This window comes from Sylvia atricapilla, chromosome 11 (genome assembly GCF_009819655.1).
Source record: "Sylvia atricapilla isolate bSylAtr1 chromosome 11, bSylAtr1.pri, whole genome shotgun sequence".
Classification (NCBI taxonomy): domain Eukaryota; kingdom Metazoa; phylum Chordata; class Aves; order Passeriformes; family Sylviidae; genus Sylvia; species Sylvia atricapilla.
The window spans coordinates 6,121,433-6,139,786 of record NC_089150.1 but is presented as its reverse complement, the minus strand read 5'-3'; the positions used below and the strand labels follow the sequence as shown (position 1 = coordinate 6,139,786).

The window sequence follows — 18,354 nt, the reverse complement described above, 5'->3', positions numbered from 1 at the left end:
GTCACCAGACACAGGGTGCCCTGCTCCAGGCAGCTGGAGAGCACAGAGAGCCCCCAGGATAATGGAACCACAGGCCACCAGCTCCTGCAACCACCCAACGTCCCCTGCAAGGGTCTAATGCTTCAAGTGTTTTCCTGACTGAAAACAGATCCTGCCCATGTGACTGGCTCTTCCTTGCTTTAAAGAGCCCTTGTTTGTACAGTGAATTAGTCAATTAATTACTGTAACAGTCGCTGGTCTGGCTGCTTGAAAATTACCTAATTTCTCAGCCTCCTTGCCTGCTCCCCACTCAGGCTGCTCACTGCAGTGACCACAGCCAAGGATCACAGGACCCCAGAGCAGCCCTGAGCCCATTGCTCCTGCAGAGCCTCACTGGTCACTGCAGCCCCTCCAAGTGATTCCCTTCTGCAGGGAATCCTGACAAGATCACAATTTGGGTGCAGAGGACAACATCCCAGAGCTGCACAGCTGAGATGTGCTAAGCCACAGGCAGGAGTTGGGGTGATCCTAAATTATATTGGGTTTTTTTTTTCCCCTTCTTCTTTCCTTTAACACTGTTTTTGGCAGGTGGGAGAAGGCAGTGGCACATTCATCCCAGAACTTCCCTTCTGGCTCCTCTGAGAGGAGGCAAGATATTTGATTTCACGAGGAGTTCCAAGCACTGCTGGGATAAAAGCTTTCCTCTGCCTCTGACATTATACCCATGCCTTAAAATGTAAGGGAAAAAAGCCAGATGCATTGCAATTCAGCAAGGAGCTCCACTCTGCAACTAAAAGCTCACTGTTGCTCATATTACAACATGGTCTAGAGCTTCCAAAGGTACAGGGCAAGTTGGAAAGAGCTTTAAATTCTTATTTGAGCACATTTCCATTAACAACTGAGCATCTTCTGAAGAACAAGGAGCCTGGGTCAGCTCTGGTTAAGCAGCTCTGACACCAACCGGCGTCTACCAACTGGTCAAACCCTCCTCTGACATAAGTGTGATATTCATATATCAGCCTCCTGTCATGTCAGGAATCAGTCAGAAGTGGTTCTCCCACCTCATTTTCTCTCCTGGCTCAGAGGCACCATTTGCTGACACAGAGGAGACAGCCAAGCTCTGTATTTGCCTGGGATTTCCCACTCATCCTCCCTTTTTCACCTATGTAAAGGAATTGAAAAATGAAAAGGAGAGGAAAATAAACCCTTAAAACAGCACAGCCAGGCTCAACAACTTTAAACTTTCAGTCTCCTTCCCCAGCCCTCACCTCTGACGACACAAACCCTCTGGATGCTGAGGCAGAGGAGGAGGAGGAGGGGCCACCCGTATAAAATATTTACAGTCCAGTTGCCAGGCTGGTGTCAAGCTGAAATGGAGCCTGCTCAAAAATAGCACAGCTCTCCAGAGCTTTCAGTGAAAGGCACTTTAGAAAATAAAAGGTGAGTTGTTTGGAGAGGAATTTTAGCGTGGTTACTACTTTCTTTGCTACCAATGAGCTTGGAAAGGCTGAGAGCCATGGAACCATCCCCTTGGTGGATTCCATGATCCATATGATCCAAGGAAACCCCAGAAAGGACCACAGGACCTGCCCCACAGCAGCACCCTCCATCCATCCTTCTCAAGCAATGAGAATGGATGGACACCAGCGATTGTCATCAGATGAAGCCACCAAAGGGGATGAGAGAAAGATCAAGTGTCCTGAAGGAAAGTAAAGTCCCAGTCCAGCCCCTACCCTGAGCCTCCACCACTGATTTCAGAGCAGGTGGGATCACAGGGTTTTGCATCACTTTGAGCCACTAAATTTCATCCTACACAGGCTTAAAACTTTTTTTTAAAAGCTTCTCATAAAAGCCACCAAAACAAGGGAAAGGGAAAAGTGTAGGGTAAATTCTGTTGACTTTATCACAATCTCAGTAAAGCAAAGCAGAGCATTGAAGATAAGGAAGTTTAAATCTTTTGGTCTGAAGATTTTTTTCTTTAAATCAAGGGAAAACAGAATGTTTTCAAAATATACCACACTAATTATCCACATGGAGAGAGACACACAGAGTTTCAAGCCTTGTGTAATGCTCAGGAACCACAGACAGCATGTTTGAAGCATCATGGGAGGTTTCAGGTCTTATCAATGCATCTATTATTTGGGGCAATCTCTTTCCCTGAGGGTGCCTTGGTTTGCCCAGCACAGCATGCACAGAGGAACACTGACTTGCTCTCGAGACATGCCACAGCACGATGCTTATTTCATGAATGTTTGCAAAGTGCCTTAAAAAAATCCCTCAGAAAGAAGATGCTCTGGCAATATAGATGTGGCTCTCCTCGTGAAATGAAGTTTATTTCAGTGGTCTGTGGTTTAGCTGTTATTCAAAAGCAACCAAGATTAGTAGATAGGGCTTTTATAGAGCTTCTCCCTCACACTTCCAGAGCCTGCCTTCCAGGCTCTGCTCCAGACCTCTGCCTCCCCTCCAGTCTCCCGTTTCTGACTGTTCCCTTTCCCTCCTACTCACTCATCTGCTCTCTCCCTGTTTCCTAACCCTGTCTTTCTGACACAGCAAGCAGCTTTTATCTACCCATTACTTTGTGGGCTGCATAACTTATCTCCCCCAAAACCTTGATGCCTTTTTACAACATTTAACTGTTCAGTGCAAGGCTTGTCCTGCTCTACACACATGGAGCCCTTGGCTGAAGGGAATTCCCTCCCTGGGGAATCAGAAGCCACACACATTTCCCACTCCCTGAAGTCACAAGCCTTCAGGCACTTCCATGAATAAAAGCTCTTGCTAAGCCACAGTCATGTCAGGATAATTCTTAAGTCTCACAGGATCAGGGCTGCAATTCCCTCCTTTAAGCACAGAGCAATTTAAGGCTTTCCACAGTTAAAAGAGAAACTGAGAAAACAGATCCTAGAGGCAGTGTTCCACTGACCCACATCACTTTCTCTCTGAAGATCAGGAAGAGCTGATTTCAGAGCACTGCAGTCACTTCTGATACACATCCCTCACTTCATCATCATTCCCAGCAAGTCCTTTCTATTCATGTGAACAGAGGGGCCAGGGCAATCAGGCCAGGAGAGAGAGATGCTACATTAATCCCCACAGTCCAATTCAGCAGGCATCAGTCAGGGAGAATTCCACTTTTTGCCTATTTGAGAATGTCAGGATCTGGCCCCCTCCATGAGTCCCAGAGCCAACACTTAATGAAAACAGAGGACAAGAGAAAATGCTCGATAGAGCACAGTATTGTTTCTGAAAGGAAATGTTTTTTCAGTTTCCCATGAGGCATCAGTAGCTCTTCAAACAGAGCCCAAACCTCAAGTATGCCAGCGATTCACCAGGCAAACACGGGCTCATTACCTCAGCCCACCGCCTGCAATTTCTGTCACTCTTGCTTTTTAGCCCCCAAAATCAGAGCTCCAGGAATCCCTGTGAAGGGCTGACACTGCAGCCCCTCTCTGGGTGGAACTGCTGAGCCTCCACAGAGATCAGGAGCTTGGAAAACCTGCAGTTCCCTGAAATAGGTTTCTTTTACCAGCAAGGAGCCTGGCACAGCCACTCAGACCTTCACCAGCTCCTCTGTTCCCCACCAGAGCAGAAGACAGCTCTGCTGGTTTAGTCTCCTCTAGCAAGACTTCCAACAGGATTTGTTCTCCAAAAGGAGCACAAATGTCTGCGAGAGGAGGAGACACAGTTAAGTGCTTTGTTATCCACTACACTACACCTTTGTTTCCTGGGAGATTTGGGCTAGGTTGGCATCAGGTATCACAATCCAGGCTGCTCTGCCTTGCTTCAGGGTTCTGCTTTCAGCAAGGAGCTCTGTGTGTATGCTCAGGCGTGCTGAACTACTCCCTCCAAGCATTGCACAACACCCAGGGAGGCAAACTCCAATGATTTCCAATAACAGCTCTGCTGTCTTAATTGGGATGTTGTGTTCTGCTAATTGATTAGTTTAAAAAAAGCAGCCCAGGTACAATATAGAGGGGAAAAAACCTCCACATCAAGTCCAACCTGCTCATTCAACTTAGCTAAAGGAAGATACTGTCTTAGGAAACAAGACATAATTTCCTCACAGCCCACAAGCAGCCCTGGCAAAATACAATTAAAACCTTTGAGGGAATACTTACACTTCCTGCAGGTTCGACAGCTCTGCAAAGGCAGAAGGATCAATCTCTGCCAACTTGTTGTAGCTCAGATTTCTGTTAAAATAAAAGACAGTGGGATCAGCAAACTGCAGTCACCCTGCTCAGCAAAACAGAGTCATCTTAATTATTCTGGATTGCACTGGGAGGGTTTGGGTTTGGGGTTTTTTAAAAAGAGAACTTAAACGGGAGAGCAACACTTTTCTGCTGAATACACGAGTGAGTTTAGTTCCATGACAAAAATGTTATCTAGCTCTCCCCAAGCTTCTTCCTCTTTTGCATTAGATTAGTGTGGTTTTAATTTGTCTTCATATTACACAATTACATTTATTATTCTACTATTGGTTATTCACAACCACAAAACTAATCACAGATGAATAGGATGTTTCCTGACAAATTAAAGTCTGAACTGAAACAATCAACAAACCTTCCACTAAATATTTTATAGCTATATTCACACAGAGTATTTTTTATACCACTGCGTGTTACACACAAAATACACATATATAGATATGTATGCTTATTATATGTAAACAGAAAATATAGTCTACATTTTCTAATGAGAGTATATAATTAGTCTCTCACTAAGTGGGGTTTTTTAATCAGTTAATACAGTTTTGAAGCCACACAGCAGCACACACTTTGGTCCTCAGCAATCCCAACCAACGCTTTTCCAACTGCCCAACAGCCCAAATGTAAACCTAAATCATATTCCAGCACTGATGGAGGACAAATGGGTTGTGCTGTATTATCTGAAAGCCTCACAGGACATCCCTGACTGGAAACACGTCCAGAGCTCAACAAGCTTCAGGAAGGAATACTGCAAGGACTGCCAGGGCCAACAACAGGCAAAATAATGCAAATTAAGTGCCAACTCCAGACACCACGAGCAAGAGCTTTGCCATGCTCTGCTGTGGCATGGTGGAGTGAAACAGCAGTGTTCCCTCCAAGATCTGCACTCTCAGCACACCACACAGGACAGGTCAAACCTGCAGCTAGGGACTCACCAGGTCAATTAAGACCAAGTGACTAATGATGCAGAAAGTAACAAGTGCTTTAATTACCATTCTGTACGCAGTGCTGGCATGTTTCTGTGAGTGTGTAATCTAAAGAGGGAGGAGGCAAATTGACGGGTGGCAGCAGAAAAGCAACCACAGTAAATTGTAAGGAAATTGTGAGGGGGACTTCTTTAATTTCACTTTGCTCCACACCCTGCTCTCGGATATTACCCCTGGTAAAATTGAACCCTCCTGCCTCCTCTGCAGGGAGGCTACACCCTCTTACTGCACCTCTGAACACAACCCAAAAGATTCATGGCCTGATTTTAGATAAGCCCTCAAACATCGAGCTGCTTATTCAAACCACCAAGCCAGTCTGACTGGAAAGCTGGCCAATCTTCCCTGGTTTGGGTTTTTCTTTGCTTTGATTATGTGCCCACAGAAAGCAGGGCTGGAACTCCAGCAGGAAAACAGGACCTAAGTCACTGAGCACCTACTGAACTTTAACCAATGCCCCATGACCCAAGAGCTGAGGCACACACAAAGAAAAGGCTTCTGCCAGAGGAGCACTGATGGAAAACACCTCTTGATGTGTGCCCACAATGACACACTGCACTCTGATGCAGAGAGAAATCCAGGCTCACACAGCCTTACAGAGACCAAGACTTGAAAGACTACAAAGCTTACCAACTTTGCGTGATTAGCAGGAAGTGATAAACACCTCTTTCAAGCTAAAAAGCAGATATTGATCACCTGCCCTCTTGTAATGCATTTATGGGAAGTCCTCAAAGCTTTCCCCTGCACCTGGGAATCATTTGATGGCTCTCACATCACACCATTCCCCATCATTTCAGCTCTGAAGGCAGCTCCTTGCATCTTACCCAAAATGTTCCATTTTTTTGCCAATACCTGCTGTGGAAGAATGCTCTACAAATCAACCACACAGGCTGGCTCTTAACAGAGCCTAGAACTGAAGCTATACAGGAGTGTAAAACCTTAACCAAGCATCTCAGTTTAAAATATGCTGTCCTGTAAGCCCCTACTGTCTTTTAAAACACTCAAGAGACCTTTAAATCAATACCAGCCTACAGCAGATATCCATTTCACTATGAACTCAAAGGCATTTATCTAAATAAAAGTCAAACTGCAGTTTAAACTCAGAGTGTGTTTGAAAGCCAAGTCCATATTCATAGCACAATTACGAATTAAAGTGCAATTTGCCCACAGATTACATTACTACTCTTTTTTTTAAACCACACAGTAAGATCAGGTTGGAGCTTGTCCCTGCCTGATGTGCAGGCAAAAAGAGAAAATACAACAGGTAACGTCCTACAGGCTCAGCACAATAAAGCCAACACAGAAATACAAGTGACAAACTAAAAGGGGGAAATACAGCCAGACATGACAGTGCACGAATCCATCTGTTTCCATGTATTTCTATCTTGCCTTTTACAGCAGCCAAACTTTACATTTTTTATGGTAATGTATTTCTCCTCAACACATTCCTCTGCAATAGGCTAAGAGGCTATTTTATGAAGCAAGAAACAAGAACACACGCACCAAAACCGATCATCCCTACACTTGCCAGAGGGACCAGATCCCTGGCTGAGCCTGTGCTCAAGCACTGAGTGATGTCGACATGAACCTCCAAAGTTCACAGGTGAAAAAACCAAAGACCTTCATAAATTAAAGGATTTCACAGCCACAGTTTAACATCACCCAAATCGACTTTCTGATTATTGCTGCTGCTATAGAGGACATTGAACATCAAAGTCACTGCACAAATAGCTGGCTCTTCAATTAGCACAGATTTTGCTGCTCCAGCAAGAGAAAGACCTTCCAACAGTTGCTGCAGAAATGCAGGTGAACTCCATCCTCCTGCACACCAAAGCCCTCAGTTGTCTCCACACTACCAATTCCAACCACCAAGTATCTTCGCTAAATGTACAACACACTGCTCAAAAATCAGTGGGGAAATGAAAGCTAATAGTACAGTCACTATAAAATAAACAGGAGACTTGAAATTACATAGATATGCCAAAATAAAGTTTACTGAGGTTCCAGCGCTAGCTGTATTTTAACTTATATTAAAATATCCAAGAATTTCTAGCCTGGAGCCTTAGCAATCAAAGGATGTGTTTCCCAGAACTGTGATCCCCTCACTAGGCAGTATTTGGCATGCCAGTCACAGCGTTTAAGTGAGAGAAAGAATTAACGTGCTCCAATAGATAGATCACTGGGACTGGGAGTCAGGAAACCTCTGTCTGTTCCTGGGTCTCTTAATCTCCTGCTGTGTGACCGGGTCATGTCACATCACCTCTCCAGAGCTTTTGTTTCCACAGCCACCCTTTGTCTGTCTTGTCTATTTAGACTGTAAATAAAATTGAGGTAGGTATTGTCTTGCTTTGCCTGATGCTGATGAAATGAGGCCTCGATCTTGGTTGGGCTCCAGTAATGCAAATAAAGAAGGGAACTCCAAACTTGAGGTCATGGGTGCAGACGATGCTCTCCCACCCCTAAGCGTGGGTCCCAAGTGTCCAGCAGCGGAGGAAGCTCTGCAGGGGCTTTAATGTCCCCTCCAGGGTGACCAGCAGGGCAGGCTGACTGGAGATGCCAAGCCTGGGGTCACATTTACTGCTCCTCTGTGGCACAGAATGCATTCCATCTCCAGGAGCCCCTTGGGATGATGCCACACAGTCACCCAGTGGCTAAACAAATGTTTCTGCCATCAGTTTTCCAAAATGTCTTCCCCAAAGAAAGAGAGCCACCAATGCCCAACACCAAACCCCTGTCTTTTCCCAAATGAGCACTTGCCCAACCCTCTGAGGTATCTCGCATCCTGGGCATCTCTTCAAAGCCAGCATCACCCACAGTGGTTTATGCCAGGTCCAAGAGCCCATGGCTTTGGGACATGTTCTGCCCAGCTCCTGGCACCCAGATGTGAGGTTAGCTGAGCCCAAATGTGGGACTGCCCACAAACTGCCCAGAAAGGATATTTTGATCCCTCCAAGGCAACTATGGAAAGAAAACAGAAGTCAACTAATATGAATTCAGGACAAGAACCTGGGCTGTGAGTTCAGAGATGCATCCTACAAAGGTTAGGAGGTTTTACAGCTGGCAGAGGAGAAAGGGCAGAACCACCAACCTGAGTGGCCCCTGCCATACATTCAGATTGCTTTTTATGTATCAGCGTCTACTGAACAGGAAAAGTTGGTAGATGTTTTTAAACTTTATTCTGATTTTAACCTTTATTCTGGCACGAGAAGTGCTCTGCATATTATTTATCCATTACAGACTTCAAGTCTTCCTTGTATTGGCTAATCCAACAATGCAGGCTTTCCCCTCCTGTCACTAAGATGCCCATGACTGGGAACTGAGAGCCCGTTAAATCAATATGGGAATGGCCCTGTTCTGTCTTTTCAGCCATCTCAGTCTCTAAATAAGAAGGCAGTGTTTGCCTTCAGCTGGCATTGTGCATCACTGAACACTGCAGAGACTGAAATGAAAGTCTTGTTAAATAACTGGGTACATTCAAACTACCTCCCAAAAGAAATAATGCTGCCACAGAAAGAGCCCTGCTTGCCAGTGAGGAGGGATCAGTCAGTTCTTTGGTCTGTGAGAAGCCAACCCTGCCCCCTTGGGCAAGGGGCAGGGCAGACCAGGACTTTATGTACGAGTTTTGGCTCTGCTTTGGGACCCTGACCAGCACAGAGAAAAGCCACCTCTCTGCTGAAAACTGAGGTGCCTGTCTGCCTCACCAGACAAAGGAACAGAGACATATATGGCTCCTGGTCTCTGCTTACCATGATGATGGCTGAATTCTGTCCTGCAAGGTGAAAGTTTCCAACCCTTACGTCAAAACCATTTATCTGTCAGTGCAGAAGATTAAGTCAAAAGCGTTTCTGCACCTTTTGATGACAGGCACTGGAGAAAAGGAGGATGGCTTGAAATTCTGTCACTGCCAACCGTGGCTTTCATTAAAACACTTTGTCAACTGTTGTCATAACACAACTTTTCATTGCTCCTGCACAAAAGGGAGCTCTGGGCCCAGAACAATTGAGCCCTGCAGTAGAAATTCCTCTGGCTCATCTGTCGAAAGATAGCTGCCTAGTCTGCAGCTTACTGAATAGGCACCATCCTCTTCCCACATGTTTGTAGATGGCTTTACAGCTCTGGAAGGGAGGCCCCATGCACACTTGAGTGGGTATGAAAAGCATGGCTGCAGCTAAATTAGCTTGGGGATGGGGGCCAGGGGAGCAAGAGAGGGAGCACACTTGCCCATGCTGAAAGTGTACAGATGGGCAGGAAGAAAGCACATTGAAATTTCTCTCTTCAACAAGCCTGTGAGGTGCCAGAGAGATGGCAGAGTCCTTGTAAGCAGTGACAGGTGAGCATTAATGCTGCAGCACAAAGCCATCAAAGAGATTGCATGGATTCAGGCTGTTGTATAGACTGTCAGGACAGAAAGAAGTGGCTTCAGTCCATTTTTGATTCCTGTGCACAGGACAGGTCCAAAGTCTACTCCCATGAGGCAAGAGCAGCCAAACAGCTACTGCAGCCTCTTCTCATTAGACCTGTGCTCCAATCCCTTCCTCCAGCACCTCACTGTGTGTCCTGCAGTGAGGGGCCAGAACTGAACCCCAGATTCAGTGCATGGCCTCACCAGTGCTGAAGATGATCACTGGCCCAGTCCTGCTGGACACACTATTGCTGGTACAAACCAGGGTGCCACTGGCCTTCTGGGGCACCTGGGCACTTACTAGCTCACGCGGTGACAGCTGTCAAGCAGCACCTCCTGGTCCTTTTTCAGCAGGCAGATTTTCAGGCACTGTGCCCCAAGCTGAGCCCCTTGTGACTTCTGTTACAGGGTGAGTACAGTGTGCTGCCTACACCTGCAAAGCATCCAGCTTCCAAGAGACTGAAATGCAGCACAGAAATGGCCCACACCAAGTATGGGGAAGAGTTACCTCCTAGCAGGAGGTAAGAGCACCAAACCACAGCACACCAGAGAGGTGGACGTCCCAAACTGCTGCTCTGAGTGCTTTGCAGAGAAAGGGACTCTGCGAGACATGGAGAGGCGACACAACACCCACATGGGTGAAGCTGTGTGCTCACTCAGGCTTTACTTATGCCCTTGTTCAAATTAGCAGCAGCATCATATTGGCTTGGGTTAACAGCCTGCTCATATAAGGGGCTTTATGTGCAGAGGGAGTCAACTTAAGGGCAGCCCTTAAGCCATAATATGAGCTAATTTGACAGTGAAGACAAACTTTGAGAGGTCATCCAGACACCAAGAAAGCTGCACCATGAATCACTCTCCGTCATGACCAATGATAGAGTCTAAAGGAAATTCCTGTAGCATGATCCCCAAAGAATTGATACCACACCGATTCCAGCGGATGCGTGCAGCCATTAATGCAAAGAACACTAATTAAAACCACACCACTGAGAAATATTGTGCCAGACTACGATTTAATCTCACATGTGGTTGGTATGCTTCAAGAAACTTGGGAATGATCTTACCTTCAAGTGACTTTCATCAGCCTTGGCTCTTCCTTCTGCTCTGCTACTCTGCACTCACAGCTTTGGGTGCACACAGAGGTGTCTGGTGAGCACCCACCACAGCTGGGCAGCTCACACAGGGCTGTAAATCTAAATATCTCTGTCACTGTGGGCTGCCAGACTCCAACAGGCAGCACAGGATGAGCAGCTCTCAGGGCTGAGGAAAGGCAGGAGTCCTTTGCAGGAGGCTCAGGGTGACACTGCACTGCTGCAGGGGCTTCCACATCTCCTGCACCAAGAATTTCTACAGGCTTATTGTCTCTTCCAACAGGGCAGTGTCAGGTTATTTTAGGCCCTGTTTGGCTTACACAAAAGTGTTCTGACAAAACCTAGGATCCCATTTCCTCCTATTTTAATAACCTTAGCAAAACTCAAGTAGAGTTCTTGCCTGCTTTTTTCTTTTATTTTTCTTGGAAGATCATCTCCTCCAAACACCCTCATTTTATTTCTTAAGACAGAGGGCTTAGATGCAACTTCATCTATGTGATCACACATATATACAAATACTCCATAACACATGTACAAATCATCTGGGTAACTCAGGTACTCATGGATCTAATGCTATCCTTCTGCACCATCACAAGAGACATGAGGATACTGATTTCAGCAGAGCTTGGCCCACTCAACTAGTCTCCTCAGTATTTCAATTGCTCTATGTTCCAAAAGAAGTTAAGTGAGATTTTAAGAAGTGAAGTGATTTGAAAGTCATCCAGTGGCCTCAGTGGCAGGGGTGGGACTGTGAGTCCCTGCAGTGAGACCCCCAGTCCCAGCCCCTCTGTTCCCTGGGGACACGGACAGCCCTTCCCAGCAGCTACTCAGGGACTCAAACCAACAGAGGACAGCAGGGCAAAGGAAGCAAAATGCCAAGGTATCCAAGAATGCTTTTTTCTGCTGCTGAGAAGAGCATTAGCCACAGGCACACAGCCTGCAAACCCTCCTGTGGGGCCACACGTCCCTCTGCTCCCAACAGGACAGCCCAGTCAAAGGCAGCATTGTATGCAGGGGATGCTGCAGGGGTTAGGGCAGGCAGGATTTAATTGCAGCAATCTTTCTCTATATTTGCCTCTTCTGTTAAGCTGCACTGCCTGAAGGAGAACAATCCTCTCCAAAACACGCTGAGGCATCAGCTCTGAGGACTGAATCAAAGCAAAAACACATTTCAAAGGGGGCACGAGCATCTAAATAAGAATAACTGTATTTAATATCACGTAAAGCAATGCTGCTTTGCCACCTGTGACAGGTAAGCAGCTGGCAGGAAAAGCAGGATGTGGAAGGTTCTTTAACCCACAAATAAAACTCCACCCATCATCTGCCCTGACACCCACAGGGTTTGTTCTGGGTTTATTGCTTCTATTAACTACTGCCATGAAAAAGACATAACCTTAAAACAAAAACCCTGCAAGTTGGTTGCTCTACTGTGTATGACCAAACTCACCTCTTTCTAACCTGACAGCAAGTTTCTTTCTTGGTGATTTTGCATCCACAAAGCACACTGTGTCTAAAACCACTTAAGCAAGGGATGCCTAACCCAGCTCATGAACAAAATATTCACCAAACAAATTGCTCCTGCTTCCATCACTGCAGTGTTTCTCTGGTAAATCAATAAAGGTCATGACTTCTTTACTAACATTTTCAATTAAGGTTCCCCACTGCCTATTCAACATCTTAAACCAATTTATTGAGGATTAACAACTATATAATTTAGTATACATATCTACCTTAGAACTGCTCAGCCTCCATTAACAATAACAAACTACACTGACAAATCAGCATTAAGTGCTATTTACAGTTTCAAAGATGCCTCTTTTTGCCAAGCAAATATTTTCATCTGAAAGTTGTGCAACTCTTCACGAGCATTTACAGCAGATAAACCATGTTAAACCTTTGGCTTTTTCAGATGTTTGGGAAGACCCACAGCAGCATGTTTGACTACTGGCAGTCAAACCCTCCCACCACATGACTTTGCAAAATCCAGCTGTGGGTTAGAAGTTGAGTCCAGAGAGGAGAGAGAGAGAATTCAGAAATTGCTCAAACCCTGCTCAAAATTCCATGATTTTAGAAAACTTCCAAGGTCAATCATTCAGCAATTCTGAACAATCTGTATTTCAAGATGTGTTTTCTCAGAGAGCACAGAACTGTAGCGTGCTCTGCTCTCTTTGGGGATTCAAACAGTTTCAATCCCATCTGCAAGTGTTCCTGGTAAAAACCATATTTTTCCACTGCTCCAACAGCATTTTTTACCAGAAATATTTAGTAAATGCACAACCTGGCACAACCTCTGGGTGCCACTATCCAGCAGCACCATGTCTGCACTGGGGTATGCCAGGATGGGGGATCCCCAAGCCCTGAGGAAGAAATTCCAGCACACAGCTGCAATTACCCCCTGGCAGAGCCCACTGTGAGTGAGATCTGGCCATGCCTGGCCCAGTGACAGCACTGGGCATGGCCCTGCCCAGTCAGTCATTGATGCTGGGGACAGGGCACACAGCCCCTCTCTCACTGTGTTTGCCCAGTGCTTGGCTCTCTCGTGACTCTTATTAATAGTTAATCAGGAAGGACTGAGCTCTCCCAAAAAAAATCATGCATGCTTACAAGTGCAGAAAGGGATATTCGTGCACTGGTTAAAAAGAGTCAGGCAGAGTTGGGGGGGAAAAAAAAAAAAAACAAAACCACCAAAAAAAGCAGTGCCCAGATTTTTCCTGTGCATCAGGCATGGTGGCTCACCCCAGGCTTGCTCCAGCTTCTCCTGCATTTGACACACCAAGGGGCTGCAGCACCTCCTGCTCTCATACAGCAATGGTAACTAAGTGCTTTTAGAGGCTTTTCCCAGAAAGGACCACTGCTGTCTGTCCTGCCACCATACACGGCTGTCTCACTGGTGGCTGCTCCTCCCCAGCCACCCAGTGCAGGTGCTGTGCTGCCATTGAGGAAAGCCCTCAGCAGGCAGACTGATGTGCTGCAGAGTTCAGCAGGGAGCAGAGCCAGCCCACCCAGCTGGAGCAGGACAGAGAGCAGTCACCCTCCTGCCTCTGCCCCTCTCCATCCCCTGGCAGCAGTGACTCCCACCTCACAGAACACCCAGGCAACCCTACAGCTTTGCACAGTGGGAATAAAGCCCTCTCTGATCCCAGCAGCAGCCAGAGTGGAATTACAGCTCAGGCTCCTTGCTATGCCCACCATAAACTCACTCAGTTGGAAATCTACTGGAACGAGGACATGCCTGGCAGTTTTCAGTGCCATGGGCTGAAACGGAGAGGCTGGCCAAATCCAAACATCTTGTGTGTGGAAAGGAATGATGTATATAACCCCAAACCATCTCAGGAGTGGTTAGTTACCCATGGGCTGCCTGTGGCTGGCAGAGCTGCGTGGTGCAGGGCCAGCTCTAATCCCCCAGAGGTGTGAGGAACACATGGCAGACAGCTCTCCATTTCCAGTTTAAAAATAGTTCTTGTCTGTAATAAAGAACAGCATTCTAAGGGCAAAACCTGAAGATTTTAAGCTAAAGAGGCCCTAAGCTGGCCATGCTGGCTGGAGGTGTGTGGTTTACACAAGCATCCACCCCCTTTCCTTTTGAGTAATCAATGTCCAATCATAATGTACTTCCAGTCCAAGCACTTGTGTACTGCCAACAAAGCACCAAGCAATTTAATGGATTTCTAACCCCAAACTGGAAGCTGTACTACATCCAACTGATTCAATTTGTTCAGCCTTAGAGGAAGCCCCGGGAACAAAATGCTAGAAATAAAACCACATGCGCTGATAACATTACAGAAATAGATACACCAAGAAGCGAATGTTCTGCCCCTTTTATCTGACCTCCAACCTGGTTTAATTGACCTTCAAGATGGAAAGACTGCATTTAAAACAAGCCCTTTCCACCTAGATCAAGAATAATAAGTGTGAGTGTGCATGGGTGTGTAACTGTGTGTGTGTGTGCTCTATAAAAAGTAATTTCTTACCTCAACGTTATTAACATCAGGGTCAGCTGTCAAACTTACTGGCATAACTCCTGTATTGGTTTTTGCCACTGGGACAGCAGCAAAGTCAAAGCACATGGAGCTGAAGCTCAAGTCCCTGCCCAAGTAATACCACTAAGTCATTGAGGGAACAATTAAACTTTTTGCTGTTTCACACGCCAGCCTTGACATTCCTCACATCCAGGAGAACCTCACATGTGTACATTCGTGTCTAAATAACTTGCACATGTACATGACTTCACCATGTGCATTTACAGACACAAAGGCAGGTCTAAACACAAACACCCATGCAAGAATGCAGGAGGCAATACAATGACAGAGATGTCCACAGCTAGAAAAGCTTCATCAGGGGAGTTTGGGACAGCTGTACAACTTACAACTAAGTTGTGAAGAGCGCTAGTAAAAAATCTTTATTGCACTCTGCCCCGGCATATAATGTCACATCTTTTACAGAAGTACTATTTTAAAAATCTTTGAGAGCTTTACAGTTTTTATTGGTGCTGTTTTTCAGCTCCTTCCACTTACAAAGCCAGATTTCTTTATTAGTGCAACTCAGACTGCAGAAAGTTCTCAGAAGGAAAAAAGTTATAGGCAATTAAATTTTAGAAAGTTCTTCAAATGAGCTTGCTCTTTCCCCAGGTCTGCTATCTCAGAACTTCACAGGATTAAAAGTCAGTTCTTATTTCTAGTGGCTGCAGTTTTTTACTCTTCAGGTCTCTTACACTTTCAGGAGTCCTGGGCAAACAGAGCCCCAGGCAGAGCCAAGGGCAGCAGCTGCCCTTGAGCCCACATTTGCTCCTGCTCCCCACCTTTGTGTTGGGGGCTCTGGAGCTGAGTTTGAACCCTGCATTAGCATCAGTCAGGCACCAAAGCTGAGCACACAATTCTCTTTCAGATCACAAAGGTATTTTTTCATCTACTTCAAAGGGCTCTGATGTGCTTTGCTGGATGGATGCCTTGATTTATTATTCAATGAACTCCCTCGGATTTGCACAGTTTCCCAGCTAAAAGCATCACAGCTAATTCAAAGGGAATGTAGATGTTTAAGGTTCAGTCAAAGAACAAACTTTCCCTTCTATAGATTTTTATCCTTTCCACATTGCAGAGGGGAGGGGAACATTTCCCAATTCTTTTGCTACGGGAAACAATAAAGAACCCACTCTCCTGTAAAATTGCTGGGCTCAGGAGGTACTTGGAGAAACTAATTTCTTCTTCTTCTAACTATTATTAGATTATTATTGGAATCATACCACTCCTCTTGGCATTTCAGGTAAGATATTTTTGTTGTATTTATCTTAGTTTCTGCCCACCAGAGGATGTGGATTTGCCACAGGAGCTCCAGTCCCAGCTCCAAGGACAGGGAATCCCTTCATCTGAAAAGATACTGCAGTCAAGCAACAAATTCTGCAGAAGATGTCAAAAGGCAGACAGGTCCTTTCCTCTTGCTTTGAGCCCACCTCACTCAGGCATAATCCAAAGTAGATGCCATCTTAAACTTACCTAATGGCCTCTCAAAATATTTTTTTTAAAGTTCCATAATGAAACTCCACGTGGGTGGCCACCTGGCTGCCCTGAAAATAGAAAAGCTAACACTGCAATTTGGCCAGGAACAGAAATACCCTTTCCCTCTCAGGAGTGGTCCTTGTGAGCCCAGGCACCGTGCCAGGGGCTCACCATTCACTACAGGACCTGCAGTTCTCACAGGGCTCAGGACTCCTTGGCCTCACACCAGCTCCTGCTCCAAAACCTGGTGATTTGGGAAACATGAATGCAGAAGCTGCTCCCCAAGGTGTGTTACTGCATCATGAGGGACACAGGTGCACTCACTGCTTGTAGAATTCAAACCATGTGCTTTTGAGAGTAGACAGATTAATCTCTATGACAATAATAAGAAATGTCACCATTTTGAGAAATCTGAGGAAGATTAGTTAGGGCTCGTGGAAAGCACTGGTGCTCTAAGTACAGACAGCAGGGGGGAAAAGAAGTGCAGCAATTCACATGAAAAGACAAAGAAATTCTGAGATGAACTACGATGGAGAAGCCAAAGCACCCCACAAGAGGGGACATGGCAGAGATGGAAGTGGGCAAGCCCAGGGAGACCAGAGGGTGACAGCACCTCACATGGCTGAAAAACCACAGGAAAGAACCGTGTGCAATTCATCACCACATCTGTGCAGCCATGAAGAACAGAGAGCTGCAGCAAACTGCCAGGCTGTGACCTGCCTGAAGGAGAAAAGCTTCCTCAGTGCTTCCCAAAAGTGGGCACTGCCACAAGCAGGACAGGGAGCACATGCTGTGCACATTCCCTATAGCCAGCCTGGCCACACTTCAGCAATGCCACATTAAAAACCACATTTTCCTCAATTTGTCACAGCAAGTGAGGTATGAAATAAAAACAAACGCTCCAGATCTTCCAAACCCTTCAAGTCTTTGCAAACCAATCAAAACTGTGTAAAAATAAATTGCAATGCATTTTATAGGGCAAAATAACTCTACTGCAAGTGGAAACACAATTTTGCTTCTCTCTAACAAAACCTACAGGAAATGGCTCTGCAAAAGTTAACTAAGTGATACTGAACTTTCTCCAGAGAGTGTTGTATAGGAAGTAACTGCAAAAATGACTGCCCAATTTAACCTTGTGTCCAGACTGCACTACAGAGCCACACCACAGAGGTATCTGGCTGATGTTAACAATCCCCTGGTGTATTCTCCAGAAGCGCAGCAGAGAAAGCAGGTTATCTCACACATGCTCACCCTTGCCACGGCACAAAGCCCAGGCAGCCAACTGCTGATAGAAAACAGCATTTTACAATTTTCCCTTTCTCTGGACAGCAATTGGTTTTTAGTTTGTTTTGTAAAGATGTGGTGCAAAAAGCAGAGCAGATGCCTGCATGTCCTGCCTCCAGACCTGTGCCAGGCTGGCAGTGCTGACATACCAAAGGTGCCCCATCCCTCTGCACATCTGCCAGACATCCAGCCCTTTGTTAGAGATCTCCATGTGATATTGGAGTATTTATGGGTTAGACCACTTTTAGCATCCACCACTAACACTCACTGAGCTTCTCTCCCTTTACTCACCACCTCCAGCACCCCAGGAAGGGTGCAGCAAGCACCAGGGAAGGATCTTTTGCTCCCAAGGCATCTCAGGAGCAGCACATCTGGCCAAGAAACCTGGTGTCAGGTTTGCCTGGAGAGCTGCAATCACACAACTGCACAAACTGAGCCAAGGTGCCTTCCCCATCCTTTCTCCCCCACCATCCACATGCTCCAGAGTGGAGAAGGTGCTGCTGCAAACACAGGAAATAAGTCTGTTTTTCTGCCTTCACTTCTTTTAGTTGAAAAGGAGGAACCACAGCTTTATACATGCATATATCCATACACATATATAAACACACACACACACATCTACTCAGCCCCCATCTCGTTCAGTCTTCACTTTCCATGAAATACACCGTATTGAGGAAGGAAAAAAGAAAAAAATCTAAGAAGAAACCAAGACTTTTCCATATCCACACAAAGCTTGGGTCCTGTGTAATTGCTTTAACCAGGACAGAGCTTCAAGAGCTGCAGAGCACTGCTTGATCACATTAGCCAGCAGGAAACCATTTCATGCTCTTTTTTTCAGCAAATTTGACACCACCAAAGTTGCTCCAAGACACATTAAAAAAACACCAAAAAACCACACCCATAGCAGAGAGCCAAAAA

The 18,354-nt window shown here is 45.9% G+C and overlaps 1 protein-coding gene across 1 annotated transcript in view; it reads right to left on the bottom strand.

The window, feature by feature from the left end:
• The window catches only part of LRIG1 (leucine rich repeats and immunoglobulin like domains 1), a 93,043-nt gene that overhangs the window by 52,839 nt on the left and 21,850 nt on the right, over nucleotides 1-18,354 (bottom strand). Inside the window, 1 exon segment of the mRNA XM_066327216.1 lies at nucleotides 4,098-4,169. Coding sequence (XP_066183313.1) covers nucleotides 4,098-4,169 — 72 coding nt within the window.